At 39.5% G+C, this 27,127-nt stretch overlaps 1 protein-coding gene across 1 annotated transcript; it reads right to left on the bottom strand.

Moving 5' to 3' along the window:
- Positions 1–1,952: 1,952 nt before the first annotated feature.
- Positions 1,953–26,272, bottom strand: TNS4 (tensin 4). Its single transcript, XM_089674400.1, has 13 exons — positions 26,124–26,272; positions 19,469–20,017; positions 15,372–15,759; positions 14,753–15,144; positions 14,501–14,587; positions 13,014–13,127; positions 10,393–10,485; positions 10,212–10,289; positions 9,675–9,740; positions 7,853–8,021; positions 7,700–7,768; positions 5,350–5,376; positions 1,953–4,506 (listed from the first exon to the last, which is right to left on the bottom strand). Exons 2-13 carry the CDS (start codon positions 19,980–19,982, stop codon positions 4,365–4,367), a joined length of 2,139 nt encoding a protein of 712 aa, XP_089530526.1. The 5' UTR covers positions 19,983–20,017; positions 26,124–26,272; the 3' UTR covers positions 1,953–4,364.
- Between the last annotated feature and the right edge of the window lie 855 nt (positions 26,273–27,127).

Genomic DNA, 27,127 nt, shown 5'->3' on the forward strand with positions numbered 1-27,127 from the left:
GTGCATGTATGAATATGAATATATAAACTTTTTGGATCTCATTTCCATTACAAGGGTGACTACACTTGCTTGACATGGTCCCACTGTATATTGGATGTAGCCACCCTCCTCAGCACATTTTTGCAATGGACTACATTTGTACATGCCAAGGCATCCAGTACCAACATCTGAAATCCACTCATTCATCGCAGCACTATCCACTGGCTAAGCAACATCAGGCAATTGACACTTGTGGGAGGTACCAGAACTGATAAAGCCAATGGTCATGCATGTGCATTTTAATATACAGGCATAATACATCCTAGTAGATGCAGTCAATGTAGAACAATGCACATGACCGTAATAAATGTGCACTGCTCGTACCCCAAAATCGTGAGGCGAATACTCTTCTGAAGATACCATGGTGAAGGGGAGGATCAGAATGCAGAAAAAATGCTAAGTAAACATTGTTTGTGAATTAAAATCCCAAAGTGGAGGAGGTAGTCCCTAAAGAGACTGGGCTTGGTTTAGCAGAACTGTATTGGACTACAAGTCCCAGAAGCTGAGTGCTGGAAAGAGAAGGAAAACAAAGGAGAAGCCAGGTCTCATGGCAGTCTCATGAGTAAAGTGAGAGGTGACTATTAGAGTGGGCTACTGTGTTGGAGAGCTGCCTGCTGTACTGTTTGCTATAGTTTCGGACAAATACTAGGCTGCCACATCTACACAAAGGTCACAGCAGTCAGAGAACATCACCCATTCCGTGGAAGAATGCCATTGCCTGGTCCTGAGTCATCACGAACATCACCAATTCTGGATGCCAGAGAATAGTAGGAGGCTTATTTACACACTTATTGGTGGTGAGAGGCTGCTGGCCACAAATTCCCTGCCCAGTTCTTATAGAGATGGTGTCACCCCCAACTTGGGATATAATTGGGGTACTTACAACCTGTACTGTGGGATCGCCTTAAACCTTAACAGTCCAATGCATAGACTTTGGTCCCAATGGTTTAACTACACTGGCCAGAGGGAGGGGTTTGGAAAGAATGAAGTACCTTTAGCTCCCATTACCGGCACTTTAGTAAGAACCGCCCTAGTTTCAGGGTTCAGAGGCAGAGACACTGGTTCATCCTGTTATTTATGGTGTTGTGCAAATTAATTAACTGATATTTTATTTGTGGTATTACACAAATTAATTATCTGAATCAGTGTTTATTGTTATTGCTGTTTTACTTTGTTGCCTTTTGGGAATACTTTCCCGAACAAATCCTCCTCATTTAGCCATGGTGTGTCAGAGGGTGTGGCATTGCTGGAAAAGTCTTTGTCATCTGGAATCAGGGGACCCATACAGTAGCAATAATTGCATGTACAATCCTACAGGCTAGTTGTACCCAGGGGCGGACTGACCATTCGAGCACTCGGCACTGCCCGAGGGCCCGGGGTCAGTAGGGGGCCCCATGAAATGCTCCTGGTACCTTTTATGGGTTTTTTTTGAGTGTGGGCAAGGACACTGGGGCCCCATGATCCCCTATTGCCCGGGGGCCCCATGAGTTGTCAGTCCACCCCTGGTTGTACCCAAGTTGATCAATCTATTTGGGTACATTCAGCCTGCCCATACATGGTTTTAATCTCAGCTGGTCCGAGATTCGAACCGTCTATGATCGACTTTACAAAGAAGCAAATCTGATGTAAGCTACAAGCTATTCATGTTTATGGCAATGTGGTGTATTAGATTAAGCTCCTGTTTTCCTAAAGACATGATTCCTTGTTTTCCTAAATACATACTTATGTAGCTCAGCTATGCAGCTATAATAGTCTTCTATGACCACAGTTACATCAAAATCAATTTTGGTTTGAAAGAAATGTAACTAATAACAAAATTACAATATAGGTAGAAGATGGGGATTTTTCCATGGTCTGAATTCGCTGAGAAAAATAAAAGAAGTCATTAATTCCATTCAACAGATAACAACAACTTACATGGTCCACACAAATATTTATTTAGTAAATACACAGCAATATGCTACACAGTATAAAAAAGAATAAATAGAATAAAAGACTATTAAACAAAACAAAGTCCAACATGGACAAAGTGCATTGAAGGAACCAGTTCAGGAAGATTGCGTGCTGGTTAATTTGTTCCCCGTATCTTTTCGGTCATAAACAGGTAGTAATAGATGTGACTTTGGTAAAAGAAGATGTATTCATATAAGTCCTGAACTTTATCTCAGAAAGCTTGCAATCAATTCTGTGCTTATGAGTTATCATAACACTGAGTGTTATTCCATATATACTGGGGAATTTATGGAACACCTACAGAAACTTGGAGGAAGAGGAGGGTGTCATCCATAGCGACCAATTAAATGTCAAAGAATTATAATGAAGAGGCCTAGAACAGTGCAAAATCATTGGATAAGAATCACCCCTTCAGTAAGCACTCTTCCTTTGCATGCATTGTATAAAGTACTATCTAGCTCCTCTACTCCTCCCCCGGTACGCAAACCACAGCTCCTATCTGTTAAAATTTCATTTATAAGGCCAGCATTTATCAAGACAACCATACAGAGGACAAACTACATCTTAGGTGGTCATAGGATAGCACAATCTGTTCATACAGGCATGCAAGTGTATGTTCTGAAGAGTGGAAGAGATACCTCAAGCAACTATGATTGAGCAAAGTATTTAATGTTGCCTAATTTTCGAGATTGGTTGATTTGGGATGCCTGATGGTGCCCCAAATATGAGATTGTTATAATTATTTCTATTGATTTATACAATCTAATCATTTTCCATGGCGATGGATGACAAGGGAATGTTGTATAGGCAATACAATGCATAAAATGTTTATCTGACAAGTACAACCAGTAATAAGTATAATCATAGCAATAATAGGAAACAATAGGAGAGATCCCAATACTCGCTTATAATCTAGATCTAGATTTTTTAACATGGAGGAACCCTTGAAAAAACTTTCAGCTCTTAGGGAACCCTTACCACTAATTACTATATTGTTAGCTCACAGTACATTACCATGTTGGTCAGGGAGCACAATGCTCCCTGCATTGGTGGTCATTTGGAAGAATTATCCTTACATTGAAGATCAGTGGACAGAATACTCCTTACATTGGTAGTCATTGAGAAGAATGACCCTTACATTGGTGATCAGTGGAAAGGGTGTCCATACATTGGTGGACAGTGACAAGAGTGGCTCTTACAGATAGCCAAATAGATTACTGGTGTCAGTGTTTTTTTCAGAGAGGCAAAAATATATAATTCCTTAAGGAACCTCTAGCAACTTATGGAACCTTTGTTGAGAAAGGCTGACCTAAACTGTTTCCACATCCAGCTGATGATCATCTCATGTCACTTTGTCCTTCTCTAGTTGTCAGTTCCAGCCATGACACAAAATGGACAAACTGTCTGTTTCTGCATTTCTGACCTTAGCCTTGGCATGCTTTGTCTGCATATGAGTTCTTATCTTCAAAATGTAATAATGTTTGCCAATCAACTGGACTGGACACAAGACATTTTGCCTAGGAGGACAGGAAATATAAGCTTCACCCTACCTAGCAGTGGTAATTTCAGACCTGTCCTATTTTCTCATGGATTGTGAATAGCACATGTACCGGTATTTCTAATCTGCACCCCTGTATGTTAAGCTGCACTAAAATCTATTGTATAATTATGATTATTTCTGCTAAGCATGGAAGCTTAAATATGAATAACTAATTTTTTGGACTTGTTCTACATTTTAGCTTATCCATTGCGTTTTTGTGCTAGCTAAAGAAGCCATTAAAGGTTGTTTTAGATGTTGACTTCTTAAGATGTTGCTAAATTTGTGTAACAGTATATATGAAAATTGAATCCTTTCCCCATTCAAGCAGCTGGAAACATTGACTTCAGATCCTGCAGTGCCACCTGCAGGTAAAATCTCAGATTTTACTCAAAGTATTCAGCTGTAATTATGCTATATAGGAAAAATTATATCCTGTAACTCATTTAAATTAAATTATACTCTGCATACAATTAACTTAGCCATTTGAAGTTGAATTTTGGGTCCCAAGCCGCAACTACTCCTGCTGTGCATGGCAGTAGGCATACAATATGTACAGATTCAATGGTCCTGAACCAGTTTGTCTCTTGAGGCCAAAAAAGACCAAATGATCAAAAGTCTTTTACCAAAGAATAAATATCCTGCTGCTCTTTAACTGAAGGTATATGAAGGCATCCATACGTACTTTAAACAGCTGCCCTTGGAATCCAAGAAAAGTGATATAATGATGCTTGAGGCTAGAGCACAAAAGAAAATGGAGCTTGCAGCACTGCTGTCCCATATGATAAATAAGGATCGGTATATAAAACCACACTTGTAGCTGTGAAAACAGCAGCTAGACTCTGTCTTGTTGTTGAATCAAGTTTGTCAGGAAGGTAATCAGAGGTGAGGCAGGCTGAATGACATCATATTCGGCAAAGACATGGCACACGTTGTTTGATGGATCTGTTGGATTCTTTGCTACAAAGCCAAATATCCTAAAATGAAACAAAAACATAAAAGTCATCTCTTGGGACTTTGCATCTTATCTAATATTATTATCAAATATTAATTTTATGATAGGGTTTTCACTGGAAATTCATAACTCCTAACTTTCTAAGATGAAAAAGATTATTTAAACCCTCAAGTGTGTTTTTTTAAATCTGAAACTTGTCTTTTATACTGCGTTCTGAAAATAGCAAATAACAAATCTTCACTTTATGAGTTCAGTTGCACTTTAATTGATCATGATTTTGACACATGCTGATTTTGAACTCTACAGAAGTGCAATGAGGATATTTTTTGAAAATAAGTCATCCCTATGTATTATGTGAAGCCTTTTCTCCAGTTCAAAGGTGCCAACATATGGGACTATATTTAATTTTTTCCAAAGGAATTTTGAGATTATGAATCTTCCTCAAAAAAAGTGTCATATTTAAGGTATTTTAATTGTTTAAAACGATCATCCCAACAAAGAATAATTCACTATCTACCTTTGTGCTGTTATTCTCAACCAGGGTTCCAAGTTGCTAGGGGTTCCTTGAACAGTTGCTAATGACCTCCCATTGGATGGTGCCCGCATAGACCCAGGACCAAAGCTATTTATCAGAGCAGGCAGCATAACACCAATGATCTTTTCAGCTTTAAGGGTAGCATTCTGACCACCACGGTAAGGATTGTATTCTTTCTATTGACCATCAATTTAAGGGGTATTTTTGCTAATGTCCTCTGACTTTGGTAAGGGTTCCCTGAGACCTGAAAATTATTTTAAGGGTTCCTCTAGGATAAAAAGAAGAAAGGCTGGCCTAAAGTGAGTAAGTTAATTCTACAGAGTATCTTACCTTGAAGATTTACATTGTCTCTGCCACCTGAAAAAAAACATATGTGTAAATTTCATACAGTGAACATCTTGCCATTTTATTCCCATACATTGTTCTATATTAATTTCTTACATTTTATGGAACATTGCTATTTAGTGAAATCTTTGATCTGGAATTGTGTTATGCCCACCTTTGATTTGTTACTAGTACACTTAAAGCATATCTATAGCACATTTCTTCATTTTAGTATTGGATAGGGAGTGGATAGAAGCTCGAAACTCAAGTGTTTATTTATGTCTTTACTCACATTGTAAAAATTTACCCCATTTATCCTGGTAACCATTGGCACGAGAACAGAAACTGATGGCAATACACATTTTAAAAATGTCATTAAAACATAGAAGAAATCTTTCAATGAGATCATTGGTTTCTGTAATAACTGTAAAAAAAAAAAAAGGAATTTCCCATCCTTTTAGAGTGATTACTTCTCACGTCCTGCTATGGAGAACCTGACAATGGGTTTTATCTCTTCTCCACACTATCCAACACCAAAAAAAAATGTTTGCCAATAAAAACCAAAATAAATATATATAAATATATATATATATATATATATATATATATATATATATATATATTCTATATATGTATATATATATATATTTATTTATTTTTAATATATACATATATATTATTAATATACAGGATTTATATAGCGCCAACAGTTTCCTCAGCTCAACATATATATTAATTTTACTTTTCTTTTACAAGGGAATACATCAGGATAACTGAACATATAAGGATCCTTTTTATTATATATAATATTACAGCTTGTTTTAATAATGGTCTTTTGTGATGCTTTGACGCAGATTGCAACATCACTCTACAATCATGATTGGTAGGAGTTATGTGTGCGCAGTTGAGCATCCCTAAACTACATCAGACTGGAGGTGTTATTACTCACACTTTGTTCACACTGCCTAAGGCTATCCACTTTGTGTAACAGGGTGGGGATCAGGACTCCACCCTCACCAAGTCCAAACAAGATCTCCACATTATAACCACAGGCTTACACCATCACGCTCATAATATTGTTGCTTTTCTATGGATTTTATATATAATTTATTTATTTATTTTATTTTTTTCATTTTATCCCTATCAATGCTTTTATGTGTATTTGCACATCACTTGTCTAAATGGCAAAATCCTCAATTTTAATGCTGTGAAATGTTTTGATTGTCAAAAGATTTTTTAATTCAGCTCAGCTAGTCGTATCATCTAGGCATGTCTGCCAGACAACACAGAATAATCCTGGACCTCCCTACAGACTACGCTGAAGATTGGTCATACAGATTGGTCTAGGATCTACACCATTCTCTAAAAATAAAGCAGCAGGACAATGACAAGGTGTGGTGTTGTGCTGGGCGGAGGTTTTTTGGACGTTGGTTCCCGGGGGTGGGTGGTAATAGGGCGCAGGATGGTGTGTTTGGTCAGCAGTGGTGGGCAGCAGTAGTGGACCATGGTTCCCAAGGTGGGGGGGGGGTGGTGCCCAATTACCTAAAGCAGCACAAGCTGGGTATAGCTATGTAAAACATTACAAATAAGTGCCTAAACTGTTTAAAGTCCAGTAATACAATGTCTCATCCTGTTTTGCGCATGCTCAGTTGCTCTTTATTTTTAGGCACTGTGTCAAAAGTCAGAGGCACTAGAGGCTGATCAGCTGACAGCCTAAAGATTTACAGCTGCTCAGGTTCTCTGGGCTTCAGCAAAAAGGCAGCCACCAGCAAGACGAAATGGGAAGAGTGCAAATTACAGCTCACTAATTATAGTAGCATAGTTATTAATGTGGAATGTATGTTTCTTGCTAAAGAACATTATTTTTATCAAGTTGTCATGGGTAAAGTTCCCATATCTGTTTCTTCTTTGATTCACACACCAATATTCCTGTTATCACTGGATCTGATTTGTGGACATATCCAATATTAATGCTTACACATTCAGAGCCCCTCTGTCACAGAGAAATGTATGGAGAGTTGTGAAAGACTGCACCACTGCAGGGTCAAAGGCTGTTGTTGTGGAGGCAATCTCGCTTTTGCTTGTATTTATAAAAATGGTATATTAGCTGTATACTCAAGTTGAATAGTCACATGTCTTGCTTTACAGTGCATACTAAATCACTTGTAAGACTGCACTTTGACCAAGACAGTGGTTACCAGAGAACATAAAATTTTTTAGTCACATGCAATAATAGCTTCTACCAGCGGGTATCGCTATAGCTTAGATCTGCAAGAGCAGGATCGGTGAAAGAGGGCACCCTTCTAATTTACATTTTCCATAATCAGAACCACATAAAGAAAACTACTCTACTCACTTCCTGAGGTCAGGGTCCACGCTGCAGAAGCTGAGGGTCGACACAGGGTAGTGACGTCTGAAAAACACTCTGGGAAATAGAAAATACAGGTCAGTCACTAACCAAGCAGATAGTGACTTTATTACAGCAACATCGCCAGTGAAAAGTCCTTACTTGCGCTGGATGTCGGTCAGGGTCACTCCTTGTTCACTGGCTTTAAAATTTACGATAGTGGGCACCTGGAGGCTAGCTTTCTCAAAAGTGACGGTCACTGCCTTCTGGATGGCACTGGATCCAGTCAGGGTTTCGGTACTGATGGAGCTCAGATACAAGACATTGCATGCTGTGTGGAAATAAAAAGCACAACACATTTATTGTTTACAGGATGATATTTTGAAGGCATGTTGTAGATTTTGATTTGTTGGTGAGAAGTTTCAAGCAATCGGCTACTGCTACTTATGCAGATGGATAAACTGTGCTGTATTGGGGATATGTTCCCTGGAACATAAAGCGCAAAATCCCAAATGGATCTAGATTCCATGAAGCCTTACTGTTAACCTTTGTTGACTTTATGGCACTTTCTTGCTTTGATGGAGCTTGACCGCCCACTCCCGGCTCTCAAAGCTTGTTGTTGAATCTGGATGCCAGAAGATCCAAATCCAGACTGCTGTACCTGCGGCAAAAGGCTTGAAATACTGCTGGTTGGAGAGCAGATTCCCCTGGATCCAGATGCTGGTGGCTGAGAAAGTCCACCTGCCAATTTTCCATACCTGATATATAGGCGGCGGACAGGGCCGCCAAAACGAGGATCAAGTCCTCTTCCCTTTGTATCTCTTTGTGTGATAGTCAGAATGGGCGGCCACGTTTAGTCAGTGAAGTAGTCCAATTATAGCAATGGGCCAATAGAAATGTTGGGGTGGCCAGGAATCGGCAAGCTCTGACACTACCCAAAATTTAGGGAATTCGGAAGTTCTGAAGAATACCTAAGGTATTATAAAAATGTAATAAAGGTATACAAATGGTATAATAAATAGTGAACATGTATAGTTGCAATATAATGTACAGTACAACTGAGTAACAAAATAAGTACCTAGTAAAAACAAGGATACCTTACCAGAGAATATTGGCCATAGTGGCAAGAATGTGACCCAATTTTAAGGGTGCTCAGACCCCCTTATTAAAAAGGATCTCCCTGAGAAATCATCTCCATATTTTTTTTACTTGATTGTACTATACAGTCTATTGCCAACATACATGTTCCCTGTTTACCTATTTACCCTGTGTACCTTTGTATGTCTTTACTATATCTTTATAATATATTACATATTTGTGCATCAGTACTGTAGTTGGTGTGCTACTTTCATTTATTTTCACTGGTTTACCATGATTGATTGGAGGCTGAAGGATGACCCTTAACCCCTGTGTGCAAGATGCTATTCTAAAGATCTGGCCATACATTAGTAGAATTTTGTTCCAAATTTTGGTTTTAGGAATGTTTACTACACTTTCTAATGTTTAGTGGGGCGAATTTGATGTTCATTTTTTACTGCAGTGACAATTCGAAGGAGCAGGATGGAACATATTTTAAAAATGTACTAATTTATAACAATGAATGTGGTTTTCACTTGTTTTGAATATAAAAGCAAACAAAACATTGAAGTATTTTTGACATTTATCAAGTCATCAAATGTGTTAACAATTTTTGTACAAATTTTCGTAAATGTGTGCAAACGTTTGTTCAAAAATCTTCTAGTGTATCTCCAGCTTTATTTATTGTAGGTAGGTAAAGACACCTCCAGCACCTTACACCTCTCAGCATTTTTTTTTATGGGACAGAATTACTTTCAGTAGAGGGATAAACTATATCCATAATGTAATATGATATCATTTTAGTGCTGCTTTTTGTCTTGTCTAGAAGCACATAAAAAAGACTGAAAGGACAACATGGACAGTGATATACAGTATACTAGCTATACATTTGGAATTTTTATCTCACCAGCTGAAGTCTTGAGCTCTGATGTAGCATCTGGCAGACAATCTGGGCTGCTGTCTCCATCGCTCGCTGTAAATAATCAATCAATAAGTTTTATTGCAATGGTTTTTTTTCCATGAATCCCAAAGAGTGTGTAAAATGTTAAAAGGGAAAAAATTATTCAGTCAGTTTTTTTCTGTTTTATTGTTTTTATTTTAGTTATTAGTGATTGATATTCTATGGCTGAACTAGATGGACTTTTGTCTTTTTTCAGCCAGACTAACTATGTAACTATGTAACTATATTATATAACAATGCTAATTAATGATATAAAATTTTTATTTTACAAAGAGAGATCTAATTTAAAGTACCAATATTGTCATTCTGGGTTTTCTAAAAAGAAAGCCCAGCAACAGCTCTCTAATCTAAAACCCTGTAAAATGCTATACAAAGCAGGGAAGGGCAGAAGAAGCTGTAGGTTAAGATTTCCTTTAACACATGCTCTGATCATAGCCAGGCCAATACATTCTATATGTATGTGAACATGAATGACATGCTTACCTTTGTCAGAGATACGCATTTTGCAGGGTAAAGATATTGGGGTGATTGTGTGCTGGTACACCAGTGCAGAGAGGCTTCCTAGAATAAAGAACAGGAACAAAATCTGTAAGACTTGAACTGATACATGAAATGCATAAATCTGCCTAATTATGACAGAAACACTCTGGTCCAGAAAACGTACCGAAGTAAGGCTCCTCTGCAGCACCTTTCAGATGGACTCCTTTTGCGGATGATTCAATTAGGAAGTGTCGGACAAGCTCATTTGCTGTGTTATCTGTTGGTACAGTAGAAACTGTGTTATGACTCCACTGAGTGATGTCTAAATGTTAAGAACCATAAATTTGGGTGTCCTTTTATTTAACTTTATTATTCATTAACTTCAAAATACCAACCAAATTGTTCTCTTCAGTACTCACAAGACCTCTTGCTCTCTAGCTCCCTTATCACCTCCTCTCATGCTCACCCCCGGGACTTCTCCCTAGTCTCACTCATCCTTTGGAACTTCCTACCCTAATCTGCCTGACTATCTCCTACTCTATCCACCTTTAGGCGATCCCCAAACACTCATCTCTTTAAACAAACCCATCCTGGTTTTAACTAATAATCTGTCTTTTTACTTTTCCATCAGCTCATCCCCCCCAGTTATTAACTTTTGTATCAGTTGACCCTCCCTGTTAGACTGTAAGCTGTAACTAGCAGGGTCCTGATTCCTCTTGTATTGAATTGTATTGTAACTGTACTGTCTGCCTTCATTTTGTAAAGCGATGGCGCTATATCAGGGGCGGACTGACCAGTAGGCAGAGTCAGTAGGGGGCCCCATGAGATGCCCCTGGTACCTTTTTCATAGGCTTTTTTGAGCTTGGGCAAGGACACAGGCGCCCCATGATCCCCTATTGCCCGGGGCAGGGGCAGACTGACAACTTATGGGGCCCCCAGGCAATAGGGGATCATGGGGCCCCTGTGCCCTTTCCCAAACTCAAAAAAGCCTATGAAAAAGGTACCAGGGGCATCTCATGGGGCCCCCTACTGACCCCGAGCCCTCGGTCAGTGCCCGAGTTTCCAAATGGTCAGTCCGCCCCTGGCCCGGGGGGCCCCATGAGTTGTCAGTCCGCCCCTGCGCTATATATATATATCCTGTATAATAATTGCTCTCTTTCTCTCTTTGCTTGCCTATGTCCTACTTTGACTAGTATATCATTTCTGTGCTCAACATTGTAAGCAGCTACAAGCATTCATTTAACATTTACTGATCAGTATATTTATCATTGAATATTATTACCTAGAAGGACCTTATTGCCAGATCTACAGATTTTCAGCAGTATTTGAGAAAACGTTCATCATTTGGCAAGCCATAGTGACTTGAGTCATTGTGAGTCATACAGTGTGCTGCAGTGAAGGTTTCCATCTCAAATTACTCCATTCCAAAGTTCCAGTGACTAATGTTGTCTTACATTACTGCCTATGATTACAAGTCACCTCTTTTTCTAGGTCATGTAACAGACAAAACCCCATTTATTCTCAAATGTGCCAAGCCCTTAGTAGGAATGCCAAAACATAACACAACAGACTCTTATCAAACGCGCCCACTGAAATTCTGCAATACAGTTTTCTATTAGGGATTAACAACTACAGGTCCTTCTACGAAAGATATAATGTGGATCGCTGATATATTTTCCTATATCACACAATTTACAAAAAGTTGTGTGTTTTTCCATTTGAAAGTAACCTAACCAGGGCAAAAAAAATTCCAATACTAGGGTCGTTGGTTCGAATCCCAACCACAGCACCACCTGACTAAAATTTTCATCTTCTCCCTGTGCCTGTGTGGGTTTAATCAGGGTACTACGGTTTCCTCCCACACTCCAAAGACATGCTGGTAGGTTAATTGGATCCTGTCTAAATTGACCCTAGTATGCGTATATATGAATGTACGTTAGTGACTGTAGATTGTACTGGACTCTGCCTGGGGGAAGGGTTGCATGTCTCCTCCTCCTAGGTCGCTGTCTGGGGGGGGGGGCGCCCAAGTGCGTGTGAGGCAAATCCTGAGTCTGCGGCCTAGGTTTACACTGCTTTGCTGGAGGTGGCTTCTGTCAGCTGGAGTGGAACCAATCCTGGGAAGGAGCACCAGGGAGGAACTTTGAGTGGAGATGCCTGAAAAGCTAGAGTTTGGCTTGGACCTTACAGGAAGTTTGGTGTCTTGCCCAGGGAGTTTGTGCAACATCTGCTCTAAAGTTGTGTGTTCAAGAACAGGGGCGGACTGACAACTCATGGGGCCCCCGGGCAATAGGAGATCATGGGGCCCCTGTGTCCTTGCCCAAACTCAAAAAAGCCTATGAAAAAGGTACCAGGGGCATCTCATGGGGCCCCCTACTGACCCCGGGCCCTCGAGCAGTGCCCGAGTTTCCAAATTGTCCGTCTGCCTCTGTTCAAGAATCACATCATGCAGGCCTGGCTATAAGGGTCCTTTACCTATGAAGACTGTTGCGTAGAAACACTGTCACCTAGGAACATTTTAGGCCAGGTCAGGTTCTCTACTAATTTTCCACAATTTTTATAGTGCAAGCACAGCATGCAGATCTTTGACAGAGCTTGTAATCTCATGGCCCTACTAACTCAAACACACACTAGCGGTAGTTTAGAAGGTAGATAGTTAACTTACCAATAGGTCTCTGCTTTGTGAGAGGAAATGGGGGCACTTGGAGAAAGCCAACACAAACACAAGCAAAACAAACTCAGAGAGTGTCTGAGTGTCTGGGAATTAGCCTCACAAACAAGAAAACTTTCTTTGTGCAGCAAACTAACCTGTTTTGGAGGACGTTCCTGGAACCTTCATAGCCAGCCCAAAGGATCCACGGTAGGATGTGCTATCTCGGATAATGAAAGTTCCTGGCTCCGTGTTCTTTAAATACTCGATAGCTGCGTTTAAAGCAATAGATATTTTAGCCATCACCTCTCTCTCTCTCTATATATATATGTCTGTCTATCAATTAATTTTTCTTAGTAGTTGTAGGAGGACTATGTTTTGACCCTGGCTGCACTGGCATGTAGCGTTGGCGCCCACAACAAGAACGGACAGGGAAGTGTGGCTATGCCAGCTCTACAGTAAGAGCATGTAGAGATAGTGTAGCCGCCCTCAAAAATGAGGCTTCAAAAAATAATTAGACACATAGGAGCAATCATGGATAATTACATAGAAGCAACCATGGATAATCACATATACTGTACATATATGTGCAATGGAAGGTAATGAAAATTAAATCATTGTTTATTTGGGTTTTAGTTACTTTAGTTACTTTAAATTTAGTGTAAATTTACTCTACAGGGTTGTAACAACAGTATTTGTAATGGGGTCCCATGGCAATTCCTTTAAGGGGCCCATTTATCTTTAATCCCTGTCTCAAAGTCATCTCCTCTAGCTATAAAGAATATGAATTGCTTTCAAGGCAATCTTATAGACAGGGCCAGTGCTTCCACTAGGCAAACTAGGCAGCCCCCTAGGGTGCACTGCTGCCTAGGGGCACCTGGGCACAGCACAGGATGAGACTCTCTTGGTGTAGCACATCACCAGGTCATGAATGATCCTTCAGCTGAGGGGAGGGGCGGCAGAGGGGAAGGATAAAAGGACAGAGGAAAGTGCCGGTTGTCTAGGGCAACTGAGCTGCTGCTCCTTTCAGTGTTCCTCTCAGACTCAGTGCCTTACTGCAAGCCGGATGAAGGCTGCTGATCACTGTGGAGTTCAAGCCCTTCTCTTCCCAATCATCATTGGAGGCAGAGCTGTGCCTGCGGAGGAAGGTAATGTCTGACGTTGATGTCTCATGTCTGTGTGAGTGTGACCCGGCCGGCCATCCATCACATGTGCAATGTGTCAATGGGTGGCAACATCATCATGATCGCACAGCTTGCACTTCTAGTGCCTGCTGATCTGTGTTGGCTGTGGTGTGTTGTGTTGTGTCAGATCTGTCACTGCGTGGGATCGCTCAGTTCAGGTGTTCTCAATGTGTGTGTGGACTGGGCTGCCTGCTATCACAATGTTTTTTTTCTCCCCCCATTGCCTCAGGAATTCCAGACTGGGATCCTCTAGAGCTACCTCATGGCATTTATTTTTGTAAATTCAAAGACATTTAGCAGCTTCATGTTTTGTTGATTTAATATTTTATGCTTTCAAAAATTTTTTTTTTTTGGGGGGGGCACTAGTAGCTGGTCTTGCCTAGGGCACATAATAGTCTAGCACCGGTCCTGCTTATAGACATTCCCAAACTATATCTAATTGTTTGGCTAGAGGTCCTTACCTTGGTCTCGAGTAATGCTGGGCTTAAACCAGAGTTTGGACGTGTCCATGACAAACTTCATGCCAGGTTGACCATCTTTTACAGTGCCTGAGAAAAGAATAGCAGATATTGAGTTTTTTTGCAATGTAATATCTATAGGCAAAGAGTGCCTTAAATTAAGCTGCCTTTAGTGAATTTATTATTTATTATATAATTGTCAGTGCATTAGGGATTTGGCACATAAACAGAATATAGAATTTCCAATGCTCTTACTGTCTGAACATGTTGGGATAGAAGACTCAGAGTATGTTTTGTTGAAACTTGAGGAGCCTCTTCTTTTGGATCCATTCAGTAGGTTTCTGGAGGATTTGGGGGAGAGATCTTCATTTTCTAAACACCCATTGATCAGAAGGATGGGGATGTCCATACTGGAATTATTGACAGACGGGGGGCAACTGTTGGCATGACCTTTCGTAGAAACATGAGGAGAAATTTTCGAGTGATAAAAACTGCCATGGTGGTCAAACCGATGAATTGGAGTGTTAGGCGACATTATTGCAGGACTGTTTAAATTGGAAAAGGACCCCACTGACCCAAGTGGGCTTTCTGACATTCTTGAAGAGAATTGGTGGCCATCTGTGTCATCGTATGGAAGAGAATGAGTACTGTTTGAATTAAAATAATAAATGTTACATGAGATTTTTCCATAATTGCTTTATATAACAAAAGACAAGGCAAGAGAAAGTTTACAAATTACAGGTTAAATATATCTACTCAAAAGCCAAGGATGGCTATGATGGCTATCTATAGTGTAAAGTACTTGTATTAATACTTTTAACAGTACCAGTGTTGCTACTCTTCTAATTTGTTATCAAGGCTTTAAGTCACTTACCTTCCCAAAATATAGTTGGTGTCTGATCCTGGACTTGTGGATATGACTGACATCTCACTGGAGTGGAATGAGGGCTTTGCGTAGAATAAGCTGTCAGAGCCAAGTGATGAGGACAGCATAGAATTAGCTTGATGTGACCTTTTACTTGGGACAGCAATGGTTTCTGTGGCTTGGCGGATAACTCCCATGGATGAACTATGATGCTGATCTTGCCACTTGCTGGCATGGGATTGAGGTTCGCAGAATATGAGACTATCATTTGGGGTGCAGTTACTGTCTGTTCCCCGTGAAATGAGCATGCCCTCAAACTTTGGTGTGGGACTTGAAGATCGTTGTATGTTCTCATGAGCAACTGCTCTGGTCAGATTCATCTCCACGCATTTTATTGCTGGTAAAAGAGCAACAATTTGTTTATTCATTAATGATATTACATTTTATTTAAAGATGTATTAATAAATACAGAGAAGAATTCCATTGTGTCTTTTATGTCTGCCTGGAGTTAGGCTTTAAATATAAAACAGATGGGATTAAAATTCTGACATTAAAATTACTAAGCTCATTTACTTTGTACTGAGTCGTCACCATACAAATATTTTTATTGCCCTCTCCCCAGTCCAGAATATCTGCTTGCTGACAAATGTCTAGGTCTGTCTGTTTTGGCCATAAGCGTATATGATTAGGTCTGCATAGGGTCAAACTGCCCAAACCCAACTCTAAGCAGAATGAGTAGCTTAAGCTTTGTATGCTTTGCCATCTTATCTTGTGGACTGAAGTTGATGACAGATGAAGATGGTGATGATCACCTTTGGTTTGTTACACAATAGTTCTTAAACATTTAATTCTAATTTATTTAGTATTTTTAGCCATCACCCAAATACTTAAAGTTGTTTTCCTTCAACATATATCAGAAGATGATGTCAATTTTTTTTTAAATACTGCAATGATTAGTTTGCTGCCTCAAGCAAACGTTATCGTGATAAGGCCAAATGAAAAGTGCAGTCAAATGTCAAAAATGATTAATTCTTTTCAGTATACTATTTCAGGTGTGCTGTTACCTGTGCAATCATGTCCAAGAACCAAAGTACAGTTAAACCATGCTAGACTAAACATATATACTTCCCTTAAAGTCAGACATAACCTACATACAATGACGGGAGCCATTTGTCTTTTCTTTCTACTAAGAGGCCTCCTAGTAGTACTGTGTTAAGGTCCTTTGGCACTCAAGGCAAAGATGGCAAAATGCCTCCTTCCCACCTTCCTTGCCAAGTTAGTATATGATTATTGTATGTCCACATATACATTTGTAGAAGCACAGCTGGACTGCCCAGAAGGGCAGAAGCCCTGCAGGCTGAGAACATCTCCTAGACAAGGACCCTGGTGTTCTAGCCCTCAGTCAATTTATGCAACCCCCCCTAGCCATCTACTGGGCACACTCCCCCAGAGATTGGCTGGGACCACATAAATATGCAGACTGCCAGTGTAACTCTCTCAGACTACTGCATTCCAGAATTCTCTAGAAAGCAGGTGAAAGCAGTTAAACCTGCAACCAGTGAAACCCAGAACAGCCCAAAATGAGCACAAGCTGCTCCACTGATTACAGGGCAACCAAAAGAACTAAATTTACCTAACCTAACTAGCAGCCTATCTAAGAGAGCGCTACAATAATAAGGGTTAACTATTGTTGTTTTTGGTGGTAAATAGAGACAACTGGTATTAAAAAAAAATGACACGTAGGTAGTAAAGGACAAAATTAAACTGAAGTAGGATTACAGCCAATACATTTTGAGCAAAATAGGGAAAGGAATCAACCTCCATCAGGTGTGCTTCTGGCTTAATTTCTGTCCCAGTCACCATTGTCACCTGGACAGAGTATGAAGAAAGATCTGACGTTATACATTTGTTACTGGTACAAGAGTAATGTTCTCCATCTGGGGACATATGTTCTGGTGATAACTATTAAAAGATGGATTTCTCTTTACTTTGTGGAGATTTCCCCATAGGGTGCATACTGTTGTGAAGTTGGCTTTCTAAATATTGGCTTTCCTGCCAATCAACCACTTTAACACTCCAATACAGGGAAATTGCTGAGTGGTTGTCAGTTCCTGTGACCCATGACATGACCTGTGCTTTTGTGTGGCCTGGCTTGCATCCTGACTCTCCCGTACCTGTATCTCCTGCTGTTGACCTTGGCTTGTGTCCTGACTCTGTTTGCTGTTTTGGTCTTCTGCCCATTTCATTTGTACCTCTGCTGCCTGTTTTTTGTTGACTCTCACTTCCCTGTCAATGGTTCTGCTACCTGCTCTTGCATGGCCCTCTGCATTATCTGCAAACCAACATTCCACACAGATCTGGTCTGAACCACCCCAGGAACTCAGCAGCATCCACGCAATCTCCAGATTATCTGCTGCATCCAGACCTACTGCAGGCACCCATGCCATTTCTCATCCTGCTATGCCCTGTCATCAAGTCCAGGGAGTACTGGACTGGAGGTGTAAGAGAAGTCCTCTCATCAACACCACCAGGTATGTGAGTAATACACACCCAACAGAGATTTTCATATCGACCCAACTTTAGTCAAATCTACAAAAAAAGTTTTGGCTGAAGTTCCAATTCAACATAAAGGTTAACATTTTGAGTATTGATAATTTTTACAAATGATTAAAATAGTAGGTGATCATGCAGTAAGTACCATATACAATATGGCACCATCTTAAAATCACAAGTTGAACCTGGCTTAGGATGGCTATGCCAATGAGTCTACGTCCTACACTAATACACTGCTCTCTCACTGACATCACAGGCCAATCCTATGCTGGCAGGCATATATTAGGAATATGACGGCTCTATTATAAAGCTACATTTAATAGCATGAGCTGCCTCACTGGGCAGGGCTGAGTTAATGAGGACAAGCGAGCCTTCCAGGCACCATATTATGTAATAATCACAGACTTATAACAAGTCAGTACTATGCCTATACTGTCCTAAATTGCAAAGCCCTCGGGTGGTTGAATATTTTGTGTGTTGCATTACCCGCCAAAAATGCATCAGTGGCGGCATCTTGCTAGTAACAAGGAGGTTTTTTTTCTTTTTATATGCTGTCTGGGTCCCTGCTGGGCAGATCCAGCCCTCTGGTGACCATTGTTACCAGAAATGAAAGTGGGAAGAAAGTCTAAAATTTGGTGTTGTCACTGGAACAGAAGTAGAGGGAGAAATCTTCCCATGAGGACTCCAAAGACTACTGTCAGAAAAATCCGTTAACATTTATGGTAGGTGGCTTCTCTAGGATGCAGGCTACCAGCTCTAATGATGCTCTGGACATGGCCCTCCCAGACCAAACCCTGGCCACTCTGTGCTGATCCCGCAGCCACCTGGGAGATTTGATGAAAGTATTACAGGAGGCTGCAGGACCAGGCACATATCCTCCTGGCATAGGCTGGAATGGCGGCAGGTGTGTGTGTGTGTGTGTGTGTGTGTATGTGTGGGGGAGGGCTAAAGATTATACAAATTTTAAAAATAGTAAAAAAAATCCCAATTCTGCTTGCTGGGGGGGGGGGGGGGTTAAAGCAGAACTAACTTCCTTTTGAGAGTTATTAGCACTTAAAGTATTTACTGTTCCAAATTTCCCCCAAAATATGTTTTGGATGGAGTTAGACCTTTTAGGATATCTAAATCCAAGAACATAAATGTAATATATTGAAGCTTAAGAGCCCTTAGATATGGTGGCTGCATTCATTTTTCTTTAGCAAGGTAAGTACACTTTCAGCAAGTAGAAACTTACTAGTCAATATTGCTAGAAATATAGTTTCCTTGTCCCTTCCTGTGAGCTGAAGTGCATACTGTTGTTATCCTTCTTTCAAATAATTATACATTTTCAATGGAGATATTTTAAATAAAATCTAGGTGACAATCATGGCTCTTTCTGCAGGAAGTGTGCTATTTCCAGGATAACCAGGTGAAATAAATTAAAATAAAACTTTTGTAAGCACTGGTAGGATCAATATGTCACATTTTTTGTTTTTTGGGTTGAGATATGCTTTAAGAACCAAAATCAGAGTACAGTAAAATAGATTTTTTATGTAGTCTAGGACTTTTCTTACCTGGAGGGCTTGTGGTTTTGGCTGTAATTGGCCTACAGGGTGAAGGATCCCGTTTTTTCTTGATTAGATCGGTGTTAACAGGCAAGGGTTGGAAGGTGGGATCCAGCTGTAAGATGAGCTGGTTGAGATGGTCTATGGATATATCCAGTGATGGAGATATTGGCTCTTCCTCATTGACTTCTACTTCTGATCCTTTAATAACTTTCTGTTGGTTAGTGCTTTTGGTTTGGTGACCATTTGTGGGAATGTGAGGTCCTTTCTCGGCAGACTTGTTAAAGGAACCAGAATTTGGGTTTTTCGGTCCACCACAAAGAGCTGTGTCAGCCAACTTGTGGCCACTCACCTGTGTTGTCATCTGCCCAACACACCGTTCTGAAGTGTAATAGGAGCATTTGGTCGTCATCGATAGACCTCTTGAGTGTGCCACTTGTCTAAAACCACCTCCATCTTCTGTGGATGCCATGCAGACCGACTGTCCCACTCGCAACACATGGTTAGGTATTACTTGGGACATGATCGTTTTCACTTTTAAATATGAACTTGGAATTCCTAAAAAAGAAGGAGCAGTTGACTATTTAGAAAGTAGAGCTATACCTTAAAGCTCTTATACTGAAGCTAATGACACCAACCCTTCCTTTTATATACAGCTAAAGCCAGAGTTAAGGGAGCCTAGAGTATTCATGAAATTAACATTTATATGCTATTATTTGCATATATATTTAATTATTTACAAGGACAGCCGATTTGAGATGTTGGTTTGAATTACCTACACATTTGGACCACACACACAATTTATATGTATTAGGTGCATTTCAGGAACCCAGATATTTGGAGAATTAAAACTTTATCTTGTTACATAAATTCATATGTCAGTTATAATTTTTCAGACTTTTTTTTTTAAATGTGGAGTTTTGCTTGGTTGCTTTTTGCAAGCTTATGACAGTGTTTTATGTTAGGAATTCAGGTCTCCAGGCAGATATACAATATATATATATATATCTCAAGGAAAGAAAACAAAATAATAAACAAAAGTATTACAGTCCATCTATACTTTCCACAAAAAAATTACTGAAAAATACTTGTCCTGCAAAGTATTAATTTCTTTATGGACAAATAAATGAAAGTGTCTGTTGCAAATCTGTGTCCAGCTATTAGGCTGTGGAGCTGCTAAATGTGCGAGAGCAGCAGGCTCTCTGCAGCAGTCCAGCACCTTCTCCTGGCAAGTCAGAGCTAGAGATAGGCAATCAGCAGTTCACACTCCCTGCCAATTAGAGAGCTCTAGCTCTAGGCCACTGTTTACACAGACAGCAATGGCACGTGACTTATTCTGACTTTATACTGCCACTGAAATACAAGTCAGAGAACAAAGGGACTCTGCAGGATCAGCATTTTCACTGACCTTAGTTAACCATTTAATTTTTGTGGAAGGTAGTTGAGCTTTAGGGTGTAAAAGCAATGCTAAGCCTTGAAAGCATGAAAGGGACCTGAATTTATATTTTTCTTTCGAAAGTGTTCCAGAAATCATCCAGTATGCAAATACTACTACTACTAGGTCCAGAGCTCTAAACACATCCCTCAATGCAACAGGCAGTACCTTCCTAACCTATAGAGATGCTCATGGTTTGAGGTATGTGCCACAGTTCCAACTTTGAGGGCTCCTAGGGCTTTGAAGGGAAAACAGTGGAGAGTGTGGAAGAGCCATTACATGCTGTCATTACATACAGTATCTGGTGGTAAACATATCCATTGGAGAAAGCTTTCTAACCCATTTGATCAAATTTGCCCCCCAAGAAGGATTGAAGAACAATTGTCTGATCTGCACAAAACATGGTTGAAACAGATGCAGGGGCGGACTGACCATTTGGAAACTCGGGCAATGCCCGAGGGCCCAGGGTCAGTAGGGGGCCCCATGAGATGCCCCTGGTACCTTTTTCATAGGCTTTTTTGAGTTTGGGCAAGGACACAGGGGCCCCATGATCCCCTATTGCCCGGGGGCCCCATGAGTTGTCAGTCCGCCCCTGGATATGCCGCAATATATATTAGTTTTGTTCTTGGGTTTAGATATAGTTTAAAGTTTAGCTAAGTCAGTGACCCAAAACAAGCATGCAGTCAGTGAAGTCAGAACTTCAGTTTGGTTTACTTCACTTAGCCGTGCCATACAGAGAATTTAGTTTGAAAGCAGTTTTTTAAAACAGTTGTTTGACTTTCTAATGGTTAGTGGTCTAACTGATGAAAATCTATGGATGGAAATGTTTTTCTTGTTTCTTATCTGATCTAGCAAAGTTCTTGCCACCAGTTAACGCCAAATCACGTACATGTACACCATTTGACTTTATTTGGTTATACTGGGATGATGCCTAAAGCTATAGGCATCACCCCAGTATTGTTTTTTTCAGCCAGTGGCCGGCTTTTATGTAAAAGCTATCTTAGTGGCTAATTAGCCACTGGATGGCTTTTAAGAGGGGTCGCCTCCCCCCTTCCGCCGGTGCATCTCCAGGTTCTCCCGCCCCACCGGTAAGCCCAAAATAAAAGCCAACAGTTCCTGCGGCTTACCACAGAGCTTGTCGAGGACTGGAAGGTCCCTGATGAGCTCTATGGTATAGGAAACCAAAAGCGACAAGCATTTTTGGCACTTCTGGTTTCCCGGATGTAAACAGTGCCATTTTTAAATTTGGAAAGTATCTGATCACACCAATCTTGGTGTGATTAGATGCTTGCAAGGGCAGAGGAGACATCCAGGGTCTAATAGACCCCTGGTCTTTCCATAAAGAGTACCTGTCACGGCCTATTGCTGTCACAAGGAATGTTTATATTCCTTGTGACAGCAACAAAAGTGAATAAAGAAAACATAATTAAAGAAACAGTGTAGAAAAAATTTAAAGCACTCTCATCACTCCGTGCCTGTCGCACACCTTGGTCCCGCAAGCATATGTAAACAGTGATCACACACGTGAGTTATTGCCGTGAACATCAGAGCATGAGCAATAATTCTAGAACCAGGCCTCTTCTGTAACTCTAAACTGGTAACCTGTAAAGGCTTTTAAAGCATTGCCTAGGGAAACATAGTTTGTCGCCATTCCACGAAGGTGCACAATTCTAAAGCGTGTCAAATTAGGTATCTATTTACTCAGTGTAACAATTTTTTATATTTTACCAAAAATTGGGTATTATATTGTGTTTATGTGCATTAAAATTCATTAAAGTGTATTTTTTCCAAAACCTTTTTTTTCCAAAAAATTTGCGTTTAAAAAAAACGCTGCGCAAATACTGTGTGACATAAAAAATGCAAGACAAACCATTTTATTTTCTGGGGCATCTGCTAAAAAATATATGATGTGTGGGGGTTCTAAGTAAATTTCTAGCAACAGATACTGTTTTTACTACAAAAAAGGTGTCAGAAAAAGGCCTGGTGGCTATGTGAGTCCCATTTGGAAACACATTCCTGAAATTGAATGTTAAAGTTCACAACATTGTCATGGCAATTGACTGAAAATGTTTTATATGAAATTTGTATAATCACAGATGGTATTATTGAATGCTCTAACGAACAATTCGGTGTAGCAGTCTGTACATCATACACCACAATACATAGCTTCCGAATGAGTGTCCATTATAATGCTTGCAATGGCACGTGCTCATTGGTCATTGTAACCAAGCTGACCAATGAAAAGCCCTTCTATTCCTCTGGGCACCTTACTGGAAGAAGATGCCCCTATGCACTTCTCATTGGTTGCTCATTGGACACCAATCAGTGTTAGTCAATGCAAGCATTATGGTGGATACTCACTCCGGGGCTGTGTATTGTGATGTACAGATCACTACACCAGCAGAACGGGGCATCATGGCTGCTATGATCAGCCCTGTTATATTAGGAAGAGCCTACTAAAAGAAATAAAACTAGTGACCCACAACCATAAATACAGGCTTGAATATCATTGATGGCTCTTGAACAACATTGACACTCTGTAATAACCAAGTGTTGATGCATTAACTCCAATTTTCCAAACACATCATAAATGAAGAGTAGGGATATCTTAAACATTTTGATTTTACAGCCTTGATATTGCTAATGTCCACCACTAACTGAACGCTATTTAGCACATAAAAGAAGATATTATGCAAACAATTTTTAATACATATTCATCAATTCAACTTTTTAAAAAGCAGGAATTCTGCTGTTCCTGGCCTCCTCCTAAAAATGCTTTTTGCCTGGCAGTCATGCCAATCCCCTGGCGTCACTACATCGCTGACCTGGAACAAGTATGAAGCTTGAAGCTGAACTCCAGACTGGCACACTTGCTCTGTGTCAGTGACTCAGTAACGCTATCCCTACATGGAGCAAATTTTAACTCAAGCTGAACCAGAAAAATTCAAGCTGTTGGCGGCCCCATTGGCATCCTCATGCCTGATATTATTCGATCTGAAAATCAAAGCAGCTAGGTGGAAAATTGTCAGCTGAACAAAGCCTGCGTGAGATACAGCCACTGTTCGGGTATTCTCACAGCCACAGGTGCTGTCTGTCAGAATACCATAGCCAGAAGGGGGGATTCCTCCATCCATGTGGTTTAGAGTGGATGGAGCAATCAATTGATTTCTCTTGTTCAGCCCATGGAGCTGAGTGAAAGAAACCTTAAACATATACTCATAGATTTTTGAACAAACAAAGAACATTTGTATGAAAAGTTTGTACAAAAATGTTCAATAAATTTGACAACTTAATAAATGTTTTTCGAAAGTACTTCAAAATTTCGGAGTTTTTTTAACATTCAATTTTGGAACTAATGGATTTTGTTTACAGATAGAAAACCACATTCACTGTTGGAAATTTGTTTAGTGAAGAAAAAATTTCCATCCTGTTCCATCAAATTTTCTCGTCACTGTGGTCGAAAACGAATGTCAACTTGACACCATTAACAATTACAAAATTGAAGAACATTCTTAAAATGAAACATTTTGATTGAAATCTACTAGTGTATAGACAGTTTACCAGTTTATGGTCAGCTTTAGTTGCAAAGCATGACATTCAGGCAACTAGAATTTTCATAACGATAATGCGAAAGTATCCCTCTTTTTGATGACAATACAGTTTCACTTTACTTCTTACAAATATTTAAAGCATTAAATATCAATGTTATAGATGGCATTAAAAATATTTAATATTTTATATATATATATATATATATTTATTTATTTATTACAGGTACTTATATAGTATTTACACAGTACTTTTACATATATACATCAGAACCTAACCCTCAAGGAGCATATAATCTAAAATCCCTAACTTACATTCACACATACACATACTAGGGCCAATTTAGACAGGATCCAATTAACCTACCAGCATGTCTTTGGAGTGTGGGAGGAAACCGGAGTACCAGAAGGAAACGCATGCAGGCATAGGGAGAACATGCAAACTCTATGCAGGTAGTGCCATGATATATATATATATATATATATATATATATATATATATATATACAAAATTCCAAAGCAGATGAGTTGCTTAATGATTCTTTTCAGGGTGCATGAAGCAGGCCTGACCTCGACAGTCCAATTTATAGCATATATATATATATATATATATATATATATATATATATACAAATATTATAATTATATAGATCATTTCATAGTAGATAGATAGGTAGATAGATAGATAGATAGATAGATAGATAGATAGATAGATAGATAGATAGATAGATATTTGGCATTAAATAATATTTATTACTAATATTCTATTATTATTATTATTATTAGAATTAGAATTAGATATAATTTTTGTCAAGGATAGAGATAGATAGATAGATAGATAGATAGATAGATAGATAGATAGATAGAATTATTATAATAATATTTTTGTGCTTTGGTACTTTTCCATAAATTTCCTGTAATATTGTAATTTTCTTCTCGACTTTAATAATATATATAAATTATATTCCAAAAATGCAGTTACAAATTCTGCATATGTAGATCATTCAATAGTAGATAGATAGATAGATAGATAGATAGATAGATAGATAATGATAATATTTTTGTGTTTTGGTAATTTTCTCTAAATTTGCTGTATTGTTGTAATTTTCTTCTTTTCTACTTTAAGAATATATATATATATATATATATATATATATATATATATATATATTATATTCCAGAAATGCAGTTATCATTCGACATATGTAGATCATTCAATAGTAGATAGATAGATAGATAGATAGATAGATACATAGATAGAAATTTTCCATTAAATAATAGTTAATATTAGTATTCTATTAATATTATAATTAGATAGATAGATAGATAGATAGATAGATAGATAGATAGATAGATAGATAGATAATGATAATATGTTTGTGTTTTGCTAATTTTCTCTAAATTTGCTGTATTATTGTAATTTTCTTCTTTTCTACTGTAAGGATATATATAAATTTTATTCCAGAAATGCAGTTATGCATTCGACATATGTAGATCATTCAATAGTAGATAGATAGATATTTGGCATTAAATAATAGTTAATATTATTAATATTATGTTAATGATATAATTATATAGATTATTCAATAGATAGTCAAATTCTAATAACATTTTTGTGTATATAAATTAGATTCCAGAAATGCCAGTATATAATATATAGATTCGAAGGAATATAACCTACCTGCTGCGTTGTCCTGAGTGTTCTCTATGGTTCAGCAGCTGTGTTAATGTGAGTTGAGAAATGTTTGCCTTGTAGGTTGGTTATATATAGAGGAAGGAGTTACACCCTTCTTCTAAGCCTTGCCTTGCCTATACACACACAGAGGCAGGCTGGGCGAGTGCGGCTGTGACACAGCTGGGCTGGATAGAGTGCAGTTCTTTCAGCTGCCTCCCACACTGTCTGAGTCTTTCCTGTGCCTGGAGGCCAGACAGACAGCGTACACCCCTCTGGAGAAAGCAGGTGTGAGGCAGCCCCAATGCATCATGACGTCAGGCAGGACTGTTTAGTGGAGATTCCCAATACATCCAGCATGGAAACCAACACAATGCAGAAATAAACAGTAACACCCAATACTGTCACTGGAGCTGATCCTATTATTATGACAGTTAGGGAGAGCTGTAACATAATGTATACAAACATGTTTGAAAGCATCGTGTCTTGGAATCCAACCTTTCCACCAGGGACAAGGACCTTTACCCTAGGTTCACATCTGTGCGGGTGGTGCCACTGCGGATCCGCACAAAAATCCGGCTGCACCACCCGCACAGAGAAATGCGGACCCGCGGGCGGGTGATATTAGTTCCAATGGCACGCTGCCGGTACTGGAAAACGCAACCGTACTGAGAACCGAGGTTCCCATGCGGGCTGCGTTTTCCAAAGAAGCGCAGGGACTTCTTCTCTGCGTGTCACGGGCACTGTAGTCCATTCAAATGAATGGGCTCTCGTGCCTGTGCAAAACACGGCCCGCACAACCACATAGATGTGAACCCGGGGGTTAGTGTCCAAGGTGAAAAGGCCAAATAGCATGGATAGCAGCTCCTGCCCTTTTTGTGTCTCCTCCTGCGAAGGTACCCAACACGGCCACCTATCTATGTCTTGACCTGACTCTGCTTTCAGTATGCTGGGTGCCTGCTTACACAGTCCCATACCAAATTTGGGGTTCATTTACGAAAGGTAAATAGACT

The sequence above is a fragment of the Staurois parvus genome, unplaced genomic scaffold (assembly GCF_062004578.1).
Source record: "Staurois parvus isolate SC_StPar_1 unplaced genomic scaffold, SC_StPar_1.0 ptg000151l, whole genome shotgun sequence".
In the NCBI taxonomy this organism is placed as follows: domain Eukaryota; kingdom Metazoa; phylum Chordata; class Amphibia; order Anura; family Ranidae; genus Staurois; species Staurois parvus.